General features: G+C 37.4%; 1 protein-coding gene across 5 annotated transcripts in view; it reads right to left on the bottom strand.

Moving 5' to 3' along the window:
• Positions 1 to 20,020, bottom strand: part of NR5A2 (nuclear receptor subfamily 5 group A member 2) — an 88,423-nt gene that overhangs the window by 33,556 nt on the left and 34,847 nt on the right. For all 5 annotated transcript variants that reach the window (XM_027671805.1, XM_027671801.1, XM_027671804.1 and 2 more), the window contains one exon: positions 4,072 to 4,191. In XM_027671805.1, the coding sequence (XP_027527606.1) occupies positions 4,072 to 4,191 (120 nt within the window). The remainder of the gene's footprint in view (positions 1 to 4,071; positions 4,192 to 20,020) is intronic.

Here is a 20,020-nt window from a genome sequence, read left to right as displayed (position 1 = left end):
AATAAATAACAAAATAAAATAAAATACAGTCTCTTTTTGTGCAAGGGCCAAAGCTTGCTACTTTGCTGCTGACTACACTTTTTGCCTATCAAAGTGGGAACAGCAGATTGACACTGGGTAAAACTCATAAGCCAGTGGCTTGAGGGAAATGCAGATATATGGAAATGTGATAGGAGTGCCCTAAGGTAATGGGTTTTGAGCCAATGTGTTTGAAAATTATCAAGTATGCTTCTGACTACTGGCCCATTTTAGATACCTAGTATAGAACTGACAGTGGTATGGCCCTGGGGAGCTGGATGAAGTTTGACTTTTGTGTCTGAGGAACAGAGGCTGTGCAGTCTAAGTGAAGAGAGCAGGTATGTTCTAATTAAGTGGTGGTAAGTTCCCCCCTTACAGCTTCCACCTTGACTGTGATTGTAAAAAGGACTGTGTTTATGAGTAGCTTTTATGGAAGGATATATTAAGGAAAGTGAGGAGTGAGGCTTCTGAGGTCTTAAATTTACTAACTTGTAACAATAATCTTGATCTCTCAGGTAATAAACTTGGCAATCCAGCTCAGGTCCTCAGTTTAAAGTTATTATCTTTGAAAGCCAGATGATTGACTGTAATTTTGCTCATAGTGCTTTGTTGGTAGCAGAAATAAAAACACCTAAAGCACTTTTCATCAGAAGTGTCAGAGCACTTTCCACACCTTAATCAATTAATTTTCATGAAATAGTTGAATGGTTTTTCCCTGTCTCTACTGCAGGAACTGAAAAGATCAGGACAGCAACCAGAAAGTATGCAGCACTTGGTGCACTAGCAAAGACTCATAGTGTCCGGGTCTAGAAGTGTGGCTTTCCAGGATTATTTTACAGTTGTTACAGAGAACACAGTCATAATTGTCCTTTCATAAATATATTTGAACTGGTGTTGTGTCTTAGAATGCAACAATCTGAGCTGATGCTGTGAAGACAGTCCAACTTGACATTTAAGAAAAGAAACAGTTGGATTGGATCAACTTGTCTAAAAAAGTAACTCACAACTTAGCCAGGATGTAAAAGGCAGTGTACAGCTGCTGGAGCCAGGAATGGCTCAGGACAAGTAATGCAGAAGCACTGTCCATGCCCATTGGCATGTAGAGATGATGTTACAAAAGCGTTCAGCTGTAGTTGAAACTTCCAAGGGATGTCAAATTGCTAGTTAGGGGATGAACAAGGAATATGTGGGACGGCTGCTGGATTCAGATGATGATTTAATGGCAGCAGGAACAGACCAGGCTGAGGTTCTCAGTGCTGCCTTTGCCTCAGTCTTTACTAAAAACGCCTCCCATGCTTTGTGTTTTGCATCAGGGCTCGAGGAGGAGGAGAGTGACCAGCACTGGGTGTAAACTGGAAAAAAAAAAGAGTTCAGACCAGAACTAAGGCAAAACTTCCTCCCCGTGAAAATGGTCAGGCTGTGCATGGGACGTTTTGCAGTTTCCATCCTTAGAGGTTTCCAAAGCCCAGCTGAACAAAGCCCTGAGAAACCTGGTTTGAGCTGGGGGTTGGACTAGTGACTCCTTAAAATACCTTTCAGCCTGGATTATTCTGTGATTTTAAGATTTGTGGCTCTGGCAATTCTAGGTATTCTAAAACTTCTCCTTAGCTCATCCAGCTTTGTCGATCTAAATAAAAGAGGTTCTTCAAAGAAATTATTTCTACCCATGAAAATCATTTTAATAGATGATGTTTTAAAGTAAACACTTTGGAATGATCAATTGCACACAACTCAGGTATTGGCACAGTACTGGCACTTCTGCAATACCTCAACGACCAGTGGCCTTCTGTGGCACGTGTGGCACACACAGACCAGCAAGAGCTGTGCCTGCTCCTGGAACTATTCCGGCTTTTCCACCAGGATGGCAGTGACCAGAGCTGAATGAAATCAGGACAAGAGAGTGGCATTACGTGTAGATTTCAGAATCCTTCGAGTTTCAAAATCAGCAGCCAGAGACTGCATATTTACTTCATGTCTAGTGTCTCCCTGTTTCTCAAAGAAATCTCTGGCACATCCATGGGGGTGTGTTCTGCAGCTGCTAGCAAGAGTGAAATGGCAAGGAGTCCATCCATAAGGAAAAGGACTGACTATAGTGCTCTTGTTGCTAGCCTAGTAATATGGTTCCTTGCCCTCCTAACAGCCTAAGTGCAAAGAGGAAAGTACGGAAGATGATGAAAGACTCTGGGAGTCTTGCACCAACTTCAAAATTACAAACTTTGGCATGGAAAACTGAAACTGGGTTTAAAGAAGAATGCACTAAACCTATTTTACAAACCTGGGGAAAAAATTGATGCAATCAGTTCAATTTAGCCAGGCTTTAATTTCGTTAGACTGCTTCAAAATACACAGCTTCCAAATCCAGCTGCTGATTAGGAAGTAGTACATTTAATAAGCATCCTGCTACCTGTTGTCCAACAGCGAAGAAACACTTTGCTTTGCCTGGAGATGATGTACACCTGGTTTTTTTTCAAGGAAAGAGTGGCTTATAAGGTAAAAATTATTACTGTGGGAAAATGGGGACAATGGCTAGAACGTAAGGATATTCAAATGTCTCTAATGATTTCAGTGGGACTTAGACACTCAGTACCATTAAAAACTAGCTAATCACATAACAAATTAGACACTAATTTAGCAGTTCTCTCAGGAACAGAAAACTGTCAATATACTTATAGCTTTATAAACACAGGAATAAGCAAGCACCGTGTGTGGTAAATTAACTAATTGCTGGTAAAATTGTTTGTCTTTTGCAGATGATGAAATAGAAAGGGGATCAGTCATTTTCTCAAAAGTATCAATATAAATCAAGAGCAATGCAACTAATTTTTGGTAATATAATTAGGGAGTACACTACTATCTGAGACAGGCCAGTGACTTTCAGTGAAGGTGCAGGAGTCAGTTCCATAGCTAGAATTTGAATTTTCCCACTTCCTTACTTGGAAAAGTCAATCATTTCTCCTTTCTACTGTAGACCTTTTAATCATAAATTCAAACATTTACGTCTCCTTTTGATTCTTACAAACACTTGTTCTCAGCGCTAAGAAATGGCTTCAGTTTTAAAATTATAGGTGAAGCTGTAAGCAGATTCCACAACATGCGGACACAAATGGTGTGGCATAGAAAAAGGAGCTCTTTCTCAAGTGTGATAGTTTGGTTTGCAGCTACTTAAACACCAATAAGCCATCATTTGTTTTCACTTTGAGTCAGTAACATATTGTCCAGGCACAGTTTGTTTCTCTTTGATACTGTGATTTTTTTTTCTGTTAAAAGCAGAAAAAGCAGAATAATCATCTTAGGAATAATATTCTTATTTTACTGGCAAGTTCTTTGTGCTTTGGAAAGTATGAGGAAGACAAAACTGTCTATTTCTTTTGGGTTTTCTCACTGTTTTCATAATATTTGCCATCTTGCATTTTGGGAGATCTATGTATCTGACACCCAAAGAAAATTAACCCTTGGAAAGCTGTGCAGAAACTGCAGGGTGCATACCCTGAGACAGCTCCTGAGACAATATCTGCATTTATAGCCTCTGGACTGAATAATTTCCCTTAGCTGATTAGATGTCTCAGCTGCCCAGTTTCTCACACATGTGTGTATGTCTCTAAAAGCAAGATATTTCTGAGGTAATGAGCTGCAGGTCCTCTAGATTTCTGACTCAGTTAGTGATTCTTTTCAGTAAATCACAATTCTGAAGGCGAAATAAGCTATACTTGCTTAAACCTAGAGTATTAGGTGTAGGAGTGTTGTTGGTGCTGTCAGAAACCATTTTAGCCCCAAGGAAATAGAACTTCTTGGGAAACACTTCTCATCTGGTATTTTTCAATCACTGAAGTATACAAGTACATTTGAAAAGCAAAGTGATTATGATTATATCTGCTTTCATAAGTTTAACTGTAATCAGCGGACTAGAAGCAGAGTGCACAAGTCATTTTATCTACATTATTTGTGGAGAATCTCTGGGAACACAGGAGCGCTTCTGACCTAGTTAAACTCCTGCTATTTTGAAAATTATTATAAAAAAAGGACATCAATATTTCTCTAAGCCCACATACTCACTTGTTGCCCGGTAACCAGAAGGATGGAGCCTTCTTTCCCATGTACCACTTGCCGGTAAATGTGATCTAGAATTAAGAGTTCGCTCCAGCAGTTCTGAAGCAACTTCATTTGGTCATCAACCTGTAAAGCAAACATGAACGTTGGTGGCATCACTCTGGGAGCAGGTCTACATGACAATATGGAGACAGTCCTCCTTCAAGCATGTGGCTAACATCATGAGAACAGAAATGCTATCTAGAATCATTAACCCACAAAATTGCTATTCTCAGCTGAATAAACAGGACACTGCTGAAATCTTTATCCATAAAGTGTATAGAAATTTTACTCCTGATTAGATTAATGGAAAGCAGAACTATGGCACTGTTATGCAAAGTAATAATAATTGTGTATTTATGAAATGCTAATGGCAATGAGATGTTATTTTCACCCAAAACAAGAGGAGCAGAAATAATGCTGATGTGAACTTTCCCATATTCCCCATCTTTGTAGCTTAGCTTCTGGAAATAGTAAAAAATCTGCTGATTCTAGAGCATTATTGCTGCAATAGGCCCAAGTCAGGGACATGTCCCTTGCAAAAGGAAAAAGTGAAGAGAGAGGCAAACACTCTCTAAAAATGGCTGTGGAGTTTTGAAAAGAGAAGAACACTTCTTCATGAACAGAAGCTAAGCAGCTTTAAGGGTCACTGGTAGGGCAAGAAAGGGCAGTTCACAAGTTAGTAGGGAGCAGTGAGACATACCACTGATTATATTTGGGAACAGAAGGAACATGCTGGGCACTCAGCACAAGCAATCTACATTAAGATTTTGTGAAGTTATTTGGGATGTACATACTGGAGAACCACGAAATATGTCCCTAAAATGACTCCAATTGCAACTGGATTCCATTCAGTTTTATTCATTTAAAGAATGCAAAATAATTAGGATTTCCATGGAAATGGGAGGGAAAAAGTCACAAATTACTGGAAGGCAGATTATGAAATTAAGTCATGGTAAGCATCAATATCCTCTGGACCCATTCTTACTGAGCTTACTGACTTCTTTTCAAAATGAAACAAAGTCTGACTTCAGATGTGTGCCCTGAAAGAGTTGAGAGATGCATACATTAGCCTTGCTACAATTTAGTGTGGTCATAGCATGTATATAGTTGAAAGGACTCTAAGAATCTTCATAGATAGTAATTGCTGAACAGATAAAAAATGCTATAAACCAGAAGAAGCAAGAAATAAATTAGCATATTTAAAGTGGAGCGATATCTAGAATTTCTGAGACATGAAACTATTAAAATTGCTTTTCAGGGGTTCTAGTTTCAAGTTCTTTAGAAACGGATTTTGTAATACACAGGAAACCACATTACAAGGAGTAATCCTGCATGAGCTGAACTAGATAATGCAGCAGATGTTTTCAAGTTTTTTCAATAAGACCTAACGAATTTCTGAACTTTATTATTTTAAGATTGTTTTGTGATTGTGTGAAAGAGAAGGAAGTGACATTTGTTACTTATAGATTTTTGTAGCATCATCTGTGAAAGTTACTTAGTATTGTCTCTCTCTTTCCAGTTTCTGGCCACATAGCTTGGACTTTAACATCTGAAATATTGCAATCTCTGTTTGCCTCCTTCATTTATCTTAACTTTCTCTTAACTTTTAAAAGGCAGAAGAGTCTGTGTGCCACAGATCCCATTCTTCCACAGAGATCATAGAGCAAGACTGATTTGCTCTTAAAGATCTATTCCTCTTCATAAACATGTATTTGACTACAAAACCATTTAAACCAAGTGATTTGTTAGCTCAAGAGAGGACAGTAAATTACCACATTGATGCACTTCAGCCAGGTTTCAATTAATTATTTGAAAAATATGTTTGAAATTTACAGATTCTATTATTCTTGCTTTTTGCCTGAAACTGTTCCGTGATAATTTTTCTCCTCTGATTAAAAAGGTGTTGGAAAAATCACAAGAATCAAATAAATCATGGTAACACACCAGTCAACCAAAATTAACATTTCACACAAAGCTATCACAGCTTACATCTGAAGGAAACAAACTGTGAGACAGTTTAAACATTCAGCATCCATGTCATAACAACTTACACCTGAATAAGAGGTCAAGCATTTGACTCTACTATAAATGACATATTTCCAGCTAATCCATCTGTCTCAGCCACAGGCTTTTGAAAACAAACTACACTTTACAGGTCTGGCTTTCTGAAGATCCCAACAGTAGCCAGTCTGCAATCAAAGCTTACCTCCCAAGCTTTATCATATCATTACCGCACCAGTGCTGTGAGAACAGTGTGAGATGGCAAAATCACAACAAAATTGTTTTGCACATAGTCTGTTCCTGCTGTTCTACAAGACTCATAAAACTAGCAACAGTGAACATCTGCTAGTGGTTCACAAAATCTGCTCCTCTGTGTTCACTGCAGTTTAACCAGTGAACGCCTATAAAAATGGATAGCATAAAAAGCACAATACACATCCCAAACACAGTGTGGCCTGCAGAAGACTATTAGATCCAGCTGCTTTTGCCATTTTAAGAAAACTGATGGGGCAGAAGAATGCTTCCCAGTTTGTACTAGGAAGAAAGAGACATGACTTTAAGGAGGATCACTGATTACTAAAATGTATGGCAAGTGACAAGTTCCAGCCTACTTCTGAAAGACATGCAGATGTGGAAAACCACACACTTTATCTCAATAACCCATACAACATGAAAAATAGAAAACAAGGTAGATCACATTGAACAAAAATGGTAACGCATCACTCTGCATGTTAGAAGGAGGTGGTAAAGTTTATGATGTGTGTAACTTCAGCCAGTACACAAACACGTTTGTGTTTCCATGGCACGCTGATAAATGAGTTGCAGAAAGTGCATTATCTGGCAAAATGAAAAAGTCAGCCTTTCACCAAAGCAACTGCATGCCTTCAACTGAATGTACCTTAAACTGATCTGAAGGCAAAAAGGCTTAAGTTCAGTTCTGAAGAGGAAGATCTGCAGAAAAAGCCTCTTGTGGACTTCAGTCTCCTGACTCCAAAGCTGGAGCATGCTGCTCTGCCATTACCAGGGTAAGCAGGAGCAAAGATAAGATTCTGTCACCAAGATAACTTAGTTCCAGCCTGGGACTATCCATAATCAACAATTTTTTCAATTGTGGTATATATTGAATTTGAACAAACTCAAAAACTTGTGCTGACTAAATTTTGATGTTTTTCAGTTTGTAGAGATCTTTAAGAGTACTATCAGTGTTTTAACACCAGCAAAAAAATTGCCTGTTATCCCAAATACTGAAAATGCTTATAAATTAAACATCATATGGCCAAGAACTGCCTGCTGCAAGAACACTCCCCAGATCTGCAGCTGCTCCCTGCCATAAGAGAACACCGACACAAGGATTAATGTAACCCATGTCTTACCTAAGCAAGTTGTCAAACAAATGCCCATTTGACAGCTATCTACCCTCAAGCAAAAGCATGAGTGAATACTACGCCCACATGGTTAAGTTTAGGTCCTTTCTGGCCATTAGCATTCGGATGAAGACACACCAGTGAGGACAATGTAACTGGAAGTTGTTGCTGAAGAAATGCCTTTTAAAGAAAGATGTAGAAGAAAGTAAGGGAGGATGTGTGACTCAAAAGAAATAGGAGATAATTTCCAGCATGCAGGGTGGCATGAAAAAGTAATAATGCTATGAGTATGAAATAAGAAAAACATCACACTGTTAAGTGACAAGGGAAGCAAAGAGAGTGCTTAGGAGGAGGCCTTAAATGAGGGGAATGGGGAGGCAGTGTGGTGTGAGAAGACATAAGGGGAGCTGGATGTGGGTAAAACCTTAAGTGTGAGAATGATGTCATGCAGACTTTAAGGGTTTGTGTGACAGTAAGTGATGCTGCTGGGGCAGAGAAGGAGCAAGTACTTTGTTAGAGAAGCAGAGGATGGCAGTTGTTATCAGCACAGGTGTGGTATTGCTCATCTGCACAGTGAACTTGATTCTGTTAAATATCTAAATACAGGTTTGAACACAGAATTCCATGGTGGCATGCCCGAGTTCCTTCACTGCCAGCTGGAATTATAAGGTAACTTTAAATCACTTTTTTCTGAGTTCTCCACTAACAAGGATTAAAAAACAGGCATGCATGGGAATACAGTTAGATGCACCTATTAGTTTGCATAGTTTATCTTGCCAGTGTAGTGCAGGCCACATAGAATATTTTTAGGAGTGAAGGAAACAGACTCTCAGTTTGATGTGTAAAGGTCTAATCCTGAGTACTATGGTGGCACACTATGTCTGGGCAGGACAAAAAGATGGTCTGGGGTTGGGAAAGGTGGCGTCACATTTGTCTGCTAAACCCTGGACTCCCACTCATCTGGGCCCTCAGCTTTTGATACGGGACTCCATGGAAGTTTGTCAGTCTTGCTGAGGCCTCTGTTGACACTGAAATACACAATCACACCTTATCAATTGTAGGAAGGACTTATCTCAGAAATGCTGGTTACTCATCTGAAAAACTATTTGTGCTGATGTTATAGATGAGGAAGGCTAGTGTGACACAAGAGTAGTATTGTTGTAGAATGTATGCTTCCCACAGCACAGAACGTTAATCATTATAAACTTTTGTTTTCTCTGAAGAACAACACTGAAATTGCCAAACAGCAGAATGAAGAAAAATGTGTATGCTTTGCTGAAATGCACCTTAATCTTATCAAAACCACACTGTGTCTTTCTTTTAGGAAAATGTTTCACAATATTTAGCATACTGTAACCAACAACTGCAAATTTATTATAATTTTTCTTCTGAAGAGGTATTTTCAGCCTGACATTTGATGAATTACCTGTTAAAAATTTCAGGGTCGTGGATTTTTTGTGTTGCTCTAAGTTAAATATTTTCCTTATAATTATTGCTGCAGATTCAGCTAAACACTGTGCTCACATTTTACCCAGTCTATACCTCCCTTTCTCAGAAGCTGGAGAATCCTTTTTCATCTCTGTTCATTTGCATCAACTTGCCACTATAGCTTTGGGCTTTTCTGCTACTAAAAATTTAAAAGGGTATCTAATGATTTTTAAAAAATATGGTAATTGAAATTTATGTGATAAAACTGTGCTGGATTCAGCTGAATTGTTCTTACTTATGCTTCCAGAAGGGAATGCAAATATAGAATAACATGAAGCACTCATCTCATAGTGCCACTTTTAAATTCTACGGCCATTGAATAGCCATTTCCTAGTGAATATGAAGTGATTAAACATCTGTCTGAACTGTTCATCCTGAAGCATACAGGTTCAAGCAATGGTTGAACTTTCTTTCAAATGCAGTTAGGAGATCACTCACAAGTTGTTGCAGACATATAGTTTGAGTTGTTACTCCATTTTCTTATGCCATAGTGATGCAAATCACCCCAAATCAAAGTTTTATAAGACAAGTGCACTCCAGAGGCTATTTTTTACTTGTGAACGCATGCATGGTTTCCAAATCATTATACAGATAGGGGAGGATTTGGACTCTCCAGATGGGTTGCTGCTAACAGTGGGAAACCTCCTGTGCAAGGCTGCTGTCAAAAAGCAGCACGTAATAGCCAATGTGGTTTTAGAAGTGAATGCACGTAACTTTCGGAATCAGTGAATGCCCTAATAAAATCTGATTACTACCTATAACATCAGTAATAAAATGCTACAAAGTTCAAGAAGAAATGTTTTAATATTAACTATGATTGTTCCAGCTCTTTACTAGAAACCTGTGTGTAATATAAAATTTCTATGTGAAGGCAGGGAGTGATCTTTACAAGCCCGTGTTAGGGTAAATGATTGTGAAGGGAATATAAAGTCTGTCCAAGTTTGGTAGCATTTTACATTTGTCTTGATTTAAAAATGCAAGGAAATACAGAAATACTTCAGTGTATGCCTTTTCCTGCTCCTTTGCAGCATGCAAAGAGGCTGTTATAAGGGTGCAATTATACGTGGAGTGTGCCTGTGTGTGTGCATACCTCCTCCTTCAGTAACTTCTGAATCCATCGGTCAGTCAGATTATTTCAACAGGAAGTTCATCTATCCAAGATGTTAAGTTCCTATATGCTTTGTGTGAATCAATGTCCAGATAGAGGAAAGCAACTGCTGGATACCTCGCTGAAAGAAAGGCTAATATGCTCACCTTATATTCAACAGTAGGGAATTGAGAAACAGGAAGAGAGAAAGACTAAAATGCTTCATTAACTCCCTGCTCATGGAACCACCAGTATTTGGAATATCAAGCCACTTTTGATTTTTTTAAAGTGCACAGATAGGGAATTTATAGCACAAAGCAACATTATACCTTTGAAAATCCCCAAACTTTTACCCTTCTGAACTGTGAAGGGGTGAAGGTGTGGTGCCCATGCTCTGAAAGGCGTGTGGTATTTCCTGTTCAGCAAATGCACATGGGGAGAGCGATGTCTTTGCCACAGTTTCTCCCCTCGCGTGCCCCTGGACATCTATGTGCAAGATCACTGAGAAAGATGAGGTCAGAGCAGCACTGACCAGCCACTTCCCAGTTTCAGTGCTGATCTTCCAGGGAGTCAAAAGACTTTAATAAAAAGCAGCCTTGAAAAGCATCAGTTGACACTCATCCTGTTTTCTTGCAGGAATACAATGCAAGGTGGATGAGTCTGGGGGCCTCAGACTGCTGAAGGAGTAAGGGCAGGCAGCAGACGGTGATCCTACTAAAGAACAGGATCTCTGTCATGGATTTTTGGACTCCATTTAGAGAACATTCTCCTCTCTTAAGGAGAAGGTAAATGACAAATTTCAGTTCTACAAGCATCAGATGAAAGGGCTGTTACAATAAACTTTTTGTGTGTATATATTATATAGTGCGTCAAATGCAACATATATTCTTTTCCTTTTCCTCATATTTATCTCTGTGCAAACTGCATGAAAATGACTTAGTATTTGACAGTCAGCATTATTTCTGATGAATTATAAATGTGTTTTTCTAACGTTCTTTTTTGGGTCTTTTTTTTTTATTTTAACTGAAAATAAGAAAAAGTATTTCTTTTTAGTCACAACTGAAAATTTTGCTTGCAATGCAGTGTTTCTTGCCTCTCAAAGTGAACACAAAGATAAGGAAAGAGGAAAATTAATTACTCTCAGCATCTTTTTCACAGAGTGAAGAAGGAGGTGCTTTCTTTAGGACTGGACCGATAGAATTAACCTTCAAAATCCTACTTCTGTGAGTATCTTTACTGATGTTAGTACAGTCTAAGTTTATGCATAGTTGGATCTAGAATTTTAAAAGAATTAGATAAGACTATGTAGTTTATGTAGCAATTTTGGTATCATAGCTGTTTTTCTCTGAAAAACACCTGTTTTTTCTGCTGTCAACAAACTAACTGCAAAATTGTGCTGGACCATATTCTTAACTCTTAACTTGCACGAACATAAGTCTTTTGTCTTCCACATAAAACATAATCGGAATTAGGCCCATCTGATTCATCATTAGCCTTGAGGGTCTGATCTGCTTTTTAGGATGAGCAATTATGTCCTCCGGGGAATCAAAAGACAAGACTGAGTCTAGTAAACTTTATGGTACTGCTGGTGAATTTATTCTCAATATATTGAATCAGCAGTTTCACTCTAATGTAGAGCAGCCTGTGATTAAAATCTGTGGTCTTCTCCAAGTCACACATATTTTAGCATTATATGAAAGAACTTCTAGTACATAATGTTCCTTTCCTGTCTGGTGATTCACTGGAAAAATTATGATTTAATTTTTCTTACAGCTACTGTATTTTTCGGCTCTAAACACTTATTCTAAGAGTCTACAGGTAAACTTCACCTCCTATATTTTTTCTTATTTGTAAAATTTCTTAGAAATCAGCAACATCAAATCTCAACAGAGATCAATACAACATATGGGGTAGATTGTCAATATTAAAGGCAAAGTTCTAGTAAGAACTAAATTTATTTTTAACAAAATAAATATTCTATTAAAACTCTATCAAGTAAGCATCATATAGAAGATGTTTTTAACTTGCAACACAAGAGACATGTTAATGCCAGAAAGACTCTTTAATATGGTAACAGGCAGGCAGAGTAACATCTCAACACACTTAGGGTCCCATTCTTTCAAGTGCTGCCTGCCCCAGAACACTGTTTTTTGCATGCATTACCACAAGAGTTACTTAAGTCATCTCTCTTTTAAATTACAGTGTGGTTACTCTTCTGTTTAATGGGGTTAGCGTTTATTTCCAGTAGAGCTATTCAAGCTGGTATGGAGTATGGGAAAAGGGCAAGCCATAAGAGAAGTAAAATCTTACTCTCTTTCAGCAGGTGACACCTGGTTTGTGTACACAGTGTGGGACTGTATTCACAGTTATGCAGACAGGGAAAATGCAAATAATCCTCCGAAGTCATGGCTAACAAGAAGTTACTTTAACATTATGGCAGAAGAATAATTTTCCAGGTGAGTATTAGTGACACCCAGGGTTGGACACTGACAAACCACACAAAGAATGTAATACATTACATGTTTCATACCATTTGTAATTATCATCCAATCAGTAGTTTTTTTATTTAAAATGTTCTTTATCTTTTGATTGCACAGCACTGCAATCTTTTTCAGTAATCAAAATATGGTAGTTTATATTTTACTTTTCATAGTCTTGTTAAAACTTTTGACAAACATCCAACCATGTAAATGCAGCAATTTCCTTCTCCATACTTGAATCAGTGAAACAAAAGGATCTAAAGTCTCAAGACTGGGAGCTACGGTGTGCTAAACAGGACAGTCACCTGTAATACAACTTTGGCAACAGATGCTGGAGTTGCTGTAGAATACTGCACTTGTCATACAAATGTATTCCACTGTGTTTTTCTCTGATTTGTAATAGAACAGCCAAAAAAAGCCACAGCAAAAGCAGTAAGAAATCATGAGAAACAGTATCTTCAGTCAAGCTGTGAAAGGAGTCGGCATACTGATGAAGAAAAAGTACAGAAATGTTGTCTTACATCCCGAGGGCTGGAGCAGTAACAGTAAGTCACTGAGGCAGAGATTAAATAAGAAAGAAGACCCAGTGCTAACGGAGAAAGTGAAAGAAAAATCAGCATTATGAATGGAGGTTGTCATGTATTAAACCAGTATCCATCTGACTTGATAGAAAAAATTGCTTAAAAACACCACCAAAGGAAGCTGAAGTCATACAAGTAGGTTGTGGAGGTGTAGTGATGCATGATCCAGCAAGGTACATGGGGATGATCCAAAAGACTTAGTACTTTCCTTTATATCTTTAAAGCATTGCAGGAGGCTCTTGGCATGCAGCTACTACCACCCAGCTAAATCCTTTCAACTATGAACATGATCCTCAAAAAAATTAGCTCCTTTCCCAACAGAGTCAAGTTTAAAAGAGCAGACAGAGCCATGCTACTAAAAATCACAGGAAGTGTTGATTGAATGAATGTTTAAGGAACTGGCAAGTATGTATTAATTTTTTTTCCCATTCATCCTTTCATTTGGCTTTGTTTCATTTATTCCTACTTCCTGTTTCCTGTAGTCTAATTTGGAAATCTCTGAAGTGTCATTAAAATAAGATTGTCACAACTCTGCCCAGATCCCATATTGTCATTAGCACTGCAGTTAAGATTAATTTTAATGTTTAAAAATATCTTTGATGGTACTGGTTTTATATGGGCTGTTTGTTATGTTGTTGACAGGAACTTTTGCAGTACAGAACACAGAACGAGCAGAAACTTTATAGGCCAAAATGTCCGCGGACTGCGACACAAATCGGCCAGCCTCGGACTTTCTCTGCTGTCACAGCTGGGCACAGGTATCAAAACTGTGAATGTCTAAACTGGGTTCCTACATGTCTGTATGCAACAGAAGATTAGGTGTGTGTTTAGGAAAAACGGAGAGAGTATGTACATCTAATTAATTAGGTTTTTCTTAGCTCACTTCTGAACGACAGCAGGGATGATGATCAACAGAATCAGGTTGCTCTAATTACTTTGCGTTCACCCACGAGCGCACCACACACCACAGCTGTAGGAGCTAAGTTTCAATCAGACTGGCAGAGGCTTGGTCAGTGGGCAAGAGCTTGCAATAAAATGGCAACGTTTTCCTCAAAAAAATCTTGCTTTGCATTGCTTGTATTCAAGTGCCTGGCAACCTACTATTAATCTAGGTATAAGTACTAATTACTTTGGTTTGTAATTAGGTTTAATATGAATTTTATAATTGAAGATTTTACTTTACTAAAAGATTACTTTGACACCCAAATGTAAGAAGATTTACTGATTAATCCCAGATTTATCCCAGTCTTACCAAAGGAAAGTGCATCAGAACTCTGCCTCTAATAAGTGTTTCTGAGGTGTTCTATCACTTTTTAAAATATGGCTACATAAGTCTATATCAGGGTAATTTTCCTGGTACATAGAATAGCCTGAATGATTTAAAAGTAAAAATGAATGCAAGATTATGCAAATATTCAGCATTATGTCACTGACAGGTAATGGATTGAATTCTCTCTTTGGCTCTCTTCTTTTTTTTTTTTTTAACTAATCTGCCTGAGGGTCTGTTTCTTTTAGAGTATAAGGTCTTTAGGGAAAGGACTGACTATTACTGTCTTACGCAGTATCTGTTTATGTTACCATAAATCAAATAGTAGGAAAGGATTGCCCGACTGCATAGAGCATACATGGACACTTCTCCGTAAGTAAAATTATCAGTTTTTCAATTTAAACTGCCAGCCTGCAAAATAAACCCAGAATGTCCAGTTAAATAATACAACAAGATATTATTAGTGAAGCTTACTGTCTTCTTACACAAATATAAGTATCAGCTTAGTGACATATGAGAATATTTTGCTCAATATTTTTTTGAACTGTGGCACAGTCACATAACCTGACATCCTACATAGCACCATCCCTAGTATGGTATTATACAGTATCCAGAGCTCGGATGGCATAGAAGAGATTTTTTCATTATGAATGTCTTTCATACTCATTCTACAATTCATATGCAGACAGAAATACAAAAATACCTGGGTTTCAGCAAAAGGCTTCAAGGAGCCAGTTCTTAGCTTTATTGCTTTATATCTGTAAAGATTTTGATAATGCATACATTTTTTAAGCACACCCTAACATAAGCCAACTTCTAAATTCAGCTTCTTGCGACAGCTCCTTTTAAATTTCCTCTTGCATGAGCACACACTGCACCAAAATCCAATCTACTGTATATGCATTTTGCAAATATATGACTATTTGACAAATGGAGTTGAATCTTGGGGGTTTTTTGGTTACTTTTAACAATTGAGGAATGTGCACAGTTTATTTTTTAGCTCACATGTTGCATGCAAATTGCTTCTTTCTACAGTGCAATGTGCATATGAAGTTCCCCAAGATGTCTGAACTAGATTCACTGTAAGTACTTATCCAGAATATGCAATTAAAATGTAATTCATTTCTAGATATCATCAATATTCTGTCATTGCATAAGGGGAATGGACTAGGTGACCCATGAAGTCTATTCCTACCCTCATATCTATTATGATTACCTTATATTAGTAAAATTGCTTTTTAAGGTCACTTATATGTCGTGGTTCCCTTTACACAAATATTTGGTACCTTTGGCCATTTATGTGTATTTTTTCATGCTCTGTTTAGAATGGATTCAGTACAGGTAGAGCATCAAATAAAACAACCCCCTGATAGTTTCTTGTAAATAATTCATAAAACAACGTTATGACCCTTATTCCCCGTGAGGCATCCAGATAATGAGCCACCCAAATGAAGCAGTGAAAACATGCACTTCCCCTGCCATGGGTGTGCCCCTGACAGACTCCTCAGGGTCACAAACCCATCAATCTCTTTTCACACATGAGCTAATCAATTCAAAGAGGGAAGTGCCAATGAGCTATTAGATCAATATGGTGAAGTATGGAGATTGATCTTATCCCAGAGTGACTACATTAACAGACTCGTCAGTGTGACCTCTGCCCTGCGGCGCACATTATACAGGATTGCAAGTCTGATATCTGAATGAAGACCTCAGGTCATTGCTTTTAATAATCTGCTTTGCTGAAAGAATTAAAAGTAAATCTGTAAAGGGATGACTAATGAAAATATGAAGTGCTTTCTGCTCCTCTAGTCTTGGAATGCATGCAGAAATCACACCAGATTTTCACAGGAGCAGCAACATCAACTGTGTCGCACAGACACCTGCTCAGCCACGCCTGGCTATTGGCATTTGAGAGAACAGTATAATACAACCAAATGATAGTTTGCTCTCCTGGCACAAAAATTAATAAAAAAACCCAAATACAAAATGATAAAAAGTACTAGCTGTATCAAAATCAATTAAAGTCTTGGGTGAACTGCCAGATTGAGAGCTATATTGAAGTCCTGGTGGTCTGAATTATTTAGCTGGTATAAGTGGAAGCTGCCACCGCTGTGAAAGTTGCTCAGAGTGCTGCCATGCTCTGAGCGTACCTTCACCAAGCAAGATGTTCCCAATACTTGTGTTAACTCAAGGTCCAACTGTGGGAGTCAGTCTGTTTTCATTTAGGACATTTCAGAGGACAGTGACTTTGGGGAGAATTGATCTGATAAGAAGGAGCCTGGCTTCACGATATTTACGAGCAATATGTGCATACATACTAAAATACTCTCCTGTCCCTCAATCAACCTGTGATGATAAGTGTCACCAACTGTACAAGAAGTCTGTACGTGAAGTGACCACAAGTAATACTATAACTAACTACTTTGGGGCTCTCATTTTAAAGACTCATCCTTTTGATTTATAATTTCAGAGATGCTGAAAAAAAAGTACACTTTTCTTGTCTCAGAGCATGATATTAATATTGCTAATATTTTTAACCCTGAATAATTTCATTGCAATGAAATATTTATGTATATAACACATTCTTAATACTGTATTTTTATTATACCAAACATTTTTATTGTTCATTGTATAATTGAATCAATGAATTAGGAAAAGGTTACTAAAAAAGGATTAATGCATTTTTAATGAAACTGAATGATATAACTTCTGTTAGTCACTAAGAATAATGGCAGATCTATCAGGTTTATACAGATAAGAGCTTTGTGAGTCTATCTGAAAGCCCACATAATGGCCCTCATTTAGCTGTAACCTAGAAAAACAGCCTTAGCAATCCTATTCAGGGCTTTAATTCATTGTTTATGTATATGATCTCTCTTCCGCCTTGTGATCAGATCACCTGTCTAATGATGCAAATATGAATCTGTTTAGCAGACACATCTATTTCCAGTTGTAAAACACTTTGTGAAAACAATGCTCTTTCAAAAAATGGAAGAACCAAGCTAGCCATACAATACCACTGGGAAATGTTTCTGAACTCGGGGTAACAGACTCGGGAACCGCTGAGAACTTTGCACGTTAATAGTGAGAATGCAGACGTTTCCATGCTCACACAGCTCAAATCCCTAATTAGCATACCAGCCTAAATTATAAATGCTTTCCAGGTAGAAAAAACTATGCTTAAAAATATTCCAATAGAAAATCCTTATATAACACTGATTGAAATGTTAACACTGTACAAATGTTACAGAGAAAACTAAAACAGCAGTTGCAAACATGGCTCTGAATCCTACATAGATACCGTGTTCTTTGCAATGTAGCATTTGATTTTTGATTATTTTGCAGTGGATATAAAATAGATAACAGAATTTTATATTAGTACAAGATATATACATTGTGGAGGAGGGACTTTATAATGACACCCTTAGAAATATATTTGCATTTTTCAATGGGAGGTATGTTACCAAACTTCTTAAAGAGAAAGATTCTAATATTGTTTCTACCTTCCAGTAGAAACTGAGAGTATATACATAATACTTGTGGTACACAAGATGCTCTAGTATTGCTCAAGGACTTCTGTGAATTCTGTGAAACCACATAATTTGAAGTGGTGAACCACAATTAAATAAATCATACCACCAAAATGGGCATACTTTTTTCCTACCACTATGTTGTGGTTTTTTCATCATGTTCTTTCCAAACAAACTAAAAAGCTATTCTATAATAGAAGTGGTTTAGATCTAAAAGGGGTTTAGAATTCTGATTATTATATTTGTATCTTTCAACTTACAAAGCATAGAACTTAATACACTTCAAACAGCACAGGCATCAGAAGGACTTTGATTCAGGAAAGCACTTGTCCTGATCTCACTGATGGGAAGCTGATGCTTATATATTTTCACTAAAATGAAGGTTATTCTTCTGAACAGGGGCCAGGGAAAGTAAATATAGCATATATAGAACTAAAATACCTTTTCTAAAAAGAATAATAATGCTATCTTTTAAAAATTCAGCGTCTCACACTCAAGAAGTGCTAGAAGTAAATGCTGCCTCCCAATGGAAACATAAAGTTTGTTTCTCAATAAAATAAATCAAAAGATTTCTAGTCCTATTGTTTTATGGGATGTTCAATCTTTAGCATACTTCTAGTAAGAACTGAACAATCATTCTGGATTTCACAATCAAATGTTTTGGTTTATAAACTTCATACCACTGGGCTCAAAATACACTTCTAGAGTAAGGAGGATGTTCTTTTCCTTTAAAACCAACCACTTGAAAACTGGTCAGGAATATGCAGAAGCAAAAGTGGAATAGTGGTAGAGTTCAAGTGGCATCATGAAGTTCATGATAAATACAATTTATCTTATAATTCTTCAATTTACCATATAGCTGCACTACTCATAATTGCAATATCACTGTCACACTTGTGCTATCAACAGATACATCTGTCTGGTCACAGAGTCTGTGGTTGCATTAAGGATATCTACTAGTGGCATCTATTTAGATTGTTGTTAGATATCTGAGTAAAAATAAGAAATATACGTTATTTTATAGTTAGTGAAACATGTCACTAGCTTCTGTGTAACCTAGGAATGGATTTTTTTTTTTGAAAACCCTCTTTCCAATTTCCACTGTAAGCAAGCGCTTACAGGCAGAGAACATTTATTAAAACTTTCAGAACAAAAAAATAATCTTCTGGGAAAGTTACAATAGATTCAAAATACATGTCTAGAATCTAAATGCTTCCTCAACCTCGACAGAATAAATAATAAATGCTTTCTAGGTAACTACTGCAGTTCTTTTGATAACATATATATTAAAAAATTAAAAATGTCTGTGGATTGACAAGTGTTTTGTGGGCTTACACTGGAAAGCCGATAGCTAATTATGAAAGCCTGACTTGACTAATCAATTATTCAGATGAACATTAGGTGCCTATTATATGCGTAAACAGGGGAATTATATTTCCCCTAAGTAACTTTCTAAAATAACAAACCCAAAACATGCAAATTTGAAATAGACAGAAATGGCACTATTATGCACTTATTGCACATGCAGAACTCCAACTGAATTATTCAGGGAACAGTGAGTCGGGAGCTTCGCTCTTCTGACTCAAAGCAGCACAGCAATAGCAGCACATGCCATGTAGTATTTGTTATGCATGTAATATTGATTTAGCTCATTCTTGCTGGTCATGTTTCAAATTCATTTCATGTTTAGGAAATAGGGAAAAGGAGAAGTATCCCTGGATTGATATTTGCAAGATAGTTTTATGCCTGTTGAACATAAGATTATTTGATAAATTAATAAGACTATGTCTTTTGAGTGCAGGAAGACTAAGCCTTTGAAAAGGAGCATAAGCGAAGTAATGAGTTGTGTTTCAAAAAGGTTTATATTTGCTACATTCCCCACCTCCTGTACATAAAGATTGGGACAGCACTAGTATTACAGAACAGATTCACTGATGTTTCTTTAAGGAACAAAACACAGCAAGGTAATGCATTGTCCTTTGCATTTAGAAAAGACTGTGCTCTTAAACAGCATACAGCAACAGGGAAACCAGAAATAGATGTGACCAGACACCTGCTGACAAACAGTGACAAATCCCACTGACACTGCAGTGACCCCCAGTTAGTCAAGATTTA

The sequence above is a fragment of the Neopelma chrysocephalum genome, unplaced genomic scaffold (assembly GCF_003984885.1).
Source record: "Neopelma chrysocephalum unplaced genomic scaffold, ASM398488v2 Primary Assembly neopelma1_97222, whole genome shotgun sequence".
Taxonomy (NCBI): domain Eukaryota; kingdom Metazoa; phylum Chordata; class Aves; order Passeriformes; family Pipridae; genus Neopelma; species Neopelma chrysocephalum.
Note: the sequence above shows the minus strand (reverse complement) of the source record. Positions and strands in the feature narration are given on the sequence as shown.